This window comes from Humulus lupulus, chromosome 2 (assembly GCF_963169125.1).
Source record: "Humulus lupulus chromosome 2, drHumLupu1.1, whole genome shotgun sequence".
NCBI lineage: Eukaryota > Viridiplantae > Streptophyta > Magnoliopsida > Rosales > Cannabaceae > Humulus > Humulus lupulus.
The window spans coordinates 294673726-294680983 of record NC_084794.1 but is presented as its reverse complement, the minus strand read 5'-3'; the positions used below and the strand labels follow the sequence as shown (position 1 = coordinate 294680983).

Here is a 7258-nt window from a genome sequence, read left to right as displayed (position 1 = left end):
ATTCTACATAACTGTAATATCAACTCCACATATAATAAAGATTTAATTTGTTCTGCTTGTCAATTTGGCAAAAGCCATAAACTTCCATTTTCACAATCTACATTTAAGGCCACTAAGCCGCTTGAATTGATTTACTCAGATATATAGGGTTCTTCTCCCTATTTAGCTGCTGATGGCTATCGCTTTTTCATACTTTTTGTTGATGATTTCTCTAGATTTGTTTGGTTATATCCTCTTCACACAAAAGGACAAGCTCTGACTGTTTTTAAGCAATTTAAAACATTGGTTGAGAATCAGTTTTCCACTTCTATAAAATATTTTCAAGCTGATGATGGTGGTGAACACCGTCCATTTAATGCTTTTCTTACTTCTTGTGGCATCTCTATTCGCAAGCCTTGTCCGTATACTTCAGCTCAGAATGGTAGAGTTGAGGGCAAACATAAACATATTGTTGAGGCTAGTTTGTCTATGCTTGCTCATGCTTCTCTTTCTTTACATTTTTGGCTCTTTGCTTTTAGAGCTGCTATTTATATCATAAATAGGTTACCAACTCCAGTCCTTCATTCTAAATCCCCTTATGAACTATTATATAAACGCAGTCCTGACTATTCACTTTTTCGAACATTTGGCTGCTTATGTTTTCCATACCTCCGCCCATATAATAAACATAAAATGGATTTTCGTTCCTCTAAATGTCTATTCCTAGGATATAGTACAATTCATAAAGGTTATATGTGTCTTGATTTACTTTCTTGTCGTATGTATATAACTCGCCATGTTATTTTTGATGAATCAAGTTTTCCTTATGCTTCTTCCGCTGCCTCTATTTCTACTCCTCCACAGAATACCACTCTCACTCCAGCTATTATTCCTTTTCCTTCATCTATTTCCAATACTTCTTCCTCTGTTCTTCCCTCCAACATGCATCTTTCTTCATCTCTTCCTCCTCTGTCCACACCACCCTCCGTCTCTCCACATCTCGAACGAACATCATCTATTTCTGAAAGTAATGATTTTACTAATTCTAACTCATCACCTCCGTCTAGTAAGGATGGCTTGATTTATGATGTGGTTTTGCAGGCTTCTAATACAGCTCCAAGTACAACTCCGAATGTACATCCTATGGTTACAAGATCAAAGTCTGGGATTTACAAGCCAAAGGTTCTTCTATCTACACTTTCTCTAGATACGTCTTAACCTACTTCATACAAACAAGCCTTAAACCATCAATCTTGGACATATGCTATGCAACGTGAACTTGATGCTCTTCACAAGAATAAAACTTGGTTTCTTGTTCCTTTACCATCTTCGACCAAAGTCATTGGTTCTCGTTGGATTTTCAAGCTGAAATATAAACCAGATGGCACAGTAGACAGGTTTAAAGCAAGGCTTGTTGCCCAAGGATTTAATCAAACTCATGGTCTTGATTATTTTGAAACCTTTAGTCCAGTTGTTAAGATTCCTACTGTTAGAATTATTCTCTCACTTGCTCTATCTAAAGGTTGGCCTATTAGACAACTGGATGTACACAATGCTTTCTTAAATGGTGATCTTACTGAACATGTCTACATGTCCCAACCCCCTGGTTTTGTTGATAAAAATCATCCCAAGTATGTTTGCAAGCTTGCTAAGGCTCTATATGGCCTCAAACAAGCTCCACGTGCTTGGTTTATCAAGTTAAGTTCAGCCTTACTTAAATGGGGATTTATTTGTTCTAAAGCTGATAACTCAATGTTTGTTTACACATTTGCTGCAACAATGCTGATTATTCTTGTATATGTTGACGACATTTTAGTCACAAGCAGCTCCCCTCATCATGTCCAAACATTTATTCAGTCACTTAATGCTCAGTTTGCCCTCCGAGACCTTGGCCCTATCTCTTATTTTCTTGGAATTGAAGTTCATTCCTTCTCGGGTCAGCTCCATCTGTCTCAAAATAAATACATCAGAGATTTATTACTTCGTGCGGGGCTGGTTGACACTAAACCTGTGGCTACACCGGGCACCCTAGCTAAACCATTGTCCAAGTTTGATGGAAAACCTCTTTCAGATTCGACCATGTACAGAAGCATTGTGGGTGCTTTGCAGTATGCCACTCTTACTCGCCCTGAGATCTCCTTTGCCGTAAACAAAGCTTCCCAATTTATGCAAGCTCCAACTGATACACATTGGCTGGCTGTCAAGCGTATATTACGCTATTTAAGAGGCACTTTAAATCATGGACTGAACTTTCATCCTTCTCCTTTGCTCCTCTCAGCTTTCACAGATGCTGATTGGGCTGCCTCACCTGATGATCGACGCAGTACTGGGGGTTATTGTATATTTTTAGGAGATAATCTGGTTTCCTGGTCCTCTTGCAAGCAAAAAGTTGTCTCACGCAGTAGTACAAAATCCAAATATCGTGCTTTAGCTAGTGTTGCCGCTGAATTTGCTTGGTTTCGTTCTCTCTTCAGTGAACTTGGTATCTCTCTTCAATCCATTCCAGTTGTGTGGTGTGACAATATTAGCACCACTCATTTGGCAATCAATCCGATGTTCCATGCTCGTACCAAACACATCGAAAATGACTTTCATTTCATTAGAGATATGGTCCTCCACAAGGAACTTCTCGTCAGGTATATCCCCACTGATGATCAAGTAGCTGACATCTTCACCAAGCATCTTCCTTCTAAGCGTTTTCTCCATCTAAAAGGAAAACTCACTGCTCTTCCAAGGCCGTTTCGTTTGAGGGGTGATGAAGACAGATGTATTAAGTAGTTAACTTACTTATTTCTTGTTAGTAGTTAGTTATACAGTATGTTTTATTCTGTTTAGTTTTTGTTAAAGTCTTTTGTAACTATTTTACTCAAGTGTAATGACTCTATATATAATAAGACTTACTATGACTTAGAGCTACAGAGCTTTAATCACATTTCTTCAATTACTTTCAGCTTTGATGGTGGTGTTGGCGGTTGTAAACGTGAGAAAGAGATAGAGAGGAAGAGGAGGAAGAAAAATAGGAGGAATATTACACGAGCAATATTTTGGAAAGTACAAGAAACATAAGCATTTTTTTTTGGTTTTTTCATAAATATAATTTTTTGTTGTTTTTTTTACTTTTTTACGGTTTCTGGTTTTTTTTTTTTTTTTTCAAAAATACTACCTTTAGTTTTAAAAAAAAAACTATTTTCAAAGTTTTTTATTTACAAAAAATATGGTGCCAAAACAACAATTAAAATCCAACAATTTGACAACAACTAGACATTAACTCACTGCATACTAACACATTGAAAAACAACTGAAAAACAACAATTGGACAACAACTAAAAGTCAACTATTGCCTATTAACATTTTTTTTTAAAACAAATTCAATATATATATATATGAAAACAACTAAACACTAATTAGATATCAACACAATAACAAAACTAATATACAAAACACGAAAAAACAGGCAAAATCGTAAAATTGAAAAAAAAAAACTAGTTAGTTCGTAAAAATATAATTTTTTAGCAAAGTTAAGTGTGTTATGTAAATTTTTCTTTTTTAGGGATTATATTTTTTTAGACTATGTGTTATGTCTCATTACTTGTTTGAATTATGTGTTTTGACAAATTATAAAAATGATTTAAATTACTTTTTTGGACTCTATAAATTATAAAAATTGTTTAAATATACCCCTAAACTTAGTTTTGATGAAACAAAAATTGAATATGACAATACAATTATTATGTAGAATGATAGTACTCTTGTTTGGTGAATTATTTAGAATTTTATTTTAAAAATTTTGACTAAAATTTAATTTAAAGATTTATTTGAATTATTTTACAAAGTAAATGATCAAAAATAAATTAGGAAAAAATAACGAGACAGAACACTTTATTTTAATATGCACAATCGAACGACTTTTTTTTTTTAATTATGCCACTGCTTTAACCATGAAATTTCAAATTTCCCTTTCTTTTCCCCTATTTATTATAAATGGGCGGGAATATACTCATTTGGTATCCTATGTTTTTGCAAAGTATCATTTTTGTACCCTCTGTTTTCAAGAATGCTCATATGGTACTCTGTATTTTAAAATCATACATATTTGGTACCCTAAACTCAGATTTGATAGATAAAATTTTGTCAATTTAATCAAACTGCTGTCAATTATGTAAGTTACAAATTTAAATTTAATTACATAATTATATATAAGTGATGACAGTTTAATCATATTGACAAAATTTTATCTATCAAATCTGAGTTTAGGGTATCAAATATGTACGATTTTAAAATACAAGGTATCATATGAGCATTATTGAAAACAGAAGGTACCAAAATGATATTTTGCAAAAACATTTGTTACCAAATGAATATTCCCTAAATTGGCCCGTGAAATCCAACATCGATTGAGAAGACTACTCTCGCCATGAAGATAAGTGTTATTGACAACAAACGATGGCGATTCTTAAAGCTACACCGAGGAAATCTCTTGTGTTTTTTAATGACAAGCTATATATATCGAATGCTCCAAACCACATAACCTCCCTTGCTGACCCAGTTAGGCTCCTGAAATTTGCTACCGGTACTAGAAACCTTAAGCTCGGAAAAATAATCCATGCCTATTTCGTCGTTATTTCAAACAATGCATTCAGTAACGGCAGTGGTGTAGTTCAAACGAATTCTCTGATCAATTTATACGCTAAATGTGGTCAAATTCAGATTGCCCGCCAGCTGTTTGATAGTATGAGTGTGAGAAATGTGGTTTCCTGGAGTGCATTAATGGCTGGTTACTTGCATAATGGACGTGCCTTGGAAGTTCTTGGCTTGTTCAAAAGTATGTTTTCGGTGGATCATGTATGTCCTAATGAGTTTGTAATGACCACTGCTCTTTGTTCCTGTTCTAATGGTGGGAAAGTCCAAGAAGGCAAGCAGTGTCATGGTTATATTTTAAAGTCTGGATTGATGTTTCATCAGCATGTGAAGAATTCCCTTGTTCACATGTACTCAAGGCTTTCGGATATGGAAGGGGCTATAAGTGTTTTCAATACAGTACCAGCTAATGATATTTTTACTTATAATTCATTATTACACGGGCTACTAGAACATGGGCATCTAAAGGAAGCAGTACAAGTTTTAAGTAGGATGGTGGGTGAGTGTGTGAAATGGGACAGTGCTACTTACGTTACTGTTTTTGGCCTTTGTTCTAGTCTTGGAATTTTGAGATTAGGTCTACAAGTTCATTGCCAAATGTTGAAGACTGACATTGAGCATGATGCCTTTGTTAACAGTGCAATCATGGATATGTACGGCAAATGTGGCAAGCTCATAAATGCAGTGAATATTTTTCAACGCTTGTTAACTCGTAACGTCGTCTCCTGGACAACAATCATGGCTGCTTATTTCCAAAATGGGTACTTTGAGGAAGCTTTGAACCATTTTGTGAATATGCAAATAAAAGATATTGCACCAAATGAATATACTTTTGCTGTGTTGTTGAACTCAAGTGCATCTTTGTCTGCTCTGAGACATGGAGCTCTGTTACATGCCTGTGCTGAGAAGTCAGGTTTTAAGGATCATGTCATTGTTGGAAATGCACTGATCAATATGTATGCCAAGAGTGGCCACATTGAAGCAGCGAATGAAGTATTCTCAAACATGAATTTTCGAAACTCCATTACCTGGAATGCTATGATATCTGGGTATTCCCATCATGGGCTCGGCAAGGAAGCTCTAAATGTGTTTCGAGACATGATGATGGTTGGAGACTATCCTAACTACATAACATTTGTTGCTGTACTTTCTTCATGTTCCCATTTGGGTCTGGTTCAACAAGGGTTCTATTATTTGAACCAACTGATGAAACAACTTGGCATTGAACCTGGAGTTGAGCACTATACCTGCATTGTTGGGCTTTTGAGCAGGGCTGGAATGCTTGATGATGCTGAGAGTTATATGAGATCTGTATCAACCAAATGGGATGTCGTTGCCTGGCGCACTTTACTGAATGCTTGTTATGTGCAACGAAATTATGACTTAGGCAAGCGAGTTGCAGAGATTGTTGTAAAGATGGATCCTGATGATGTGGGAACATATCTACTGTTATCAAATATGTATGCCAAAGCAAGCAGGTGGGATGCAGTTGTGAAGATTCGAAAACTCATGAGGGGAAGAAACATTAAGAAAGAACCCGGAGTGAGTTGGGTAGAGATAAAAAATACTACCCATGTCTTTGTTTCAGAGGATAACTCGCACCCAGAATCTAGACAGATTTATGAAAAGGTAGGGGAGTTGTTGAACAAAATCAAACAATTGGGGTATGTACCAGATATTGCTGCAGTGTTGCATGATGTAGAGGATGAGCAGAAAGAAGATTATCTTAGCTATCATAGTGAGAAGCTGGCCATAGCATATGGCTTAATGAAAATGCCTTCTGAAGCACCTCTCCGTGTTATTAAGAACCTCCGGATGTGTGATGATTGCCACTCTGCTGTGAAAATGATTTCAAAACTCACAAACAGAATAATCATTGTTAGAGATGCCAATCGTTTCCATCACTTTCAAAATGGATGTTGTTCTTGTGCAGACTACTGGTGAAGATAATTTAAATGAGCTAAAGCAGCAAAATTAACATCATGGTCAGTGGCGGCTTACTGGCTTCGTATCAGCATCAATGACACCCTGGCATACTCCTGAATGCATCACTCTTGACTATCTTGTGTGTGTTCTTTCTATAATTTGACCATCCATCAACAAATTCTTCTTTCAAATCTTGAAACTTCAGATCTTATTTGAGTCACCCTTTCGAGTTTATTACTGCCTTGAGGCAACTTCAACTGGATAGTGGAATGCTTTTCTGAATTTGATTAAACCGAAATTTCTATCACTTTATGAACTGATGATCAACATTTATATTCTGGTGGGTTGCCTCTTAAGCTAATCAAAGTTTTCCAAATTCCTGCTGCTTCAGTTCATAGCTTCTCTAGTGAATTTAGTGTAGAAGTTGCAAAGTTTATAATCTTATTTGTTTCACTCCTTTCTGAATCTGTGCATTTTGGAAAATTTTCAACTACATAGATATATATTTATATTGTTTCTTATCTTTGCATATAAAAAGCATCCAACCTGTTGAAATAAAATTCTTGTCTTAAATAATGTAGGCAGGTGTTTTCCATTCCTCAAATGCTCATCTATTGACTGGGTTATCCTGGGGACGACGGGGATGATAGTCTGTTTTGACATTTTTGGGCAGTGTGGCGAAACTCTTAAAGAAGCGACCTAGTCCGTGACTCAA

At 35.9% G+C, this 7258-nt stretch overlaps 1 protein-coding gene across 1 annotated transcript; it reads left to right on the top strand.

Moving 5' to 3' along the window:
• The first annotated feature begins 4351 nt into the window (after window positions 1–4351).
• On the top strand, window positions 4352–6763 carry LOC133819903 (pentatricopeptide repeat-containing protein At5g39680-like). Its single transcript, XM_062253282.1, has one exon. It carries the CDS (start codon window positions 4423–4425, stop codon window positions 6559–6561), a length of 2139 nt encoding a protein of 712 aa, XP_062109266.1. The 5' UTR covers window positions 4352–4422; the 3' UTR covers window positions 6562–6763.
• The last annotated feature ends 495 nt before the right edge of the window (window positions 6764–7258 follow it).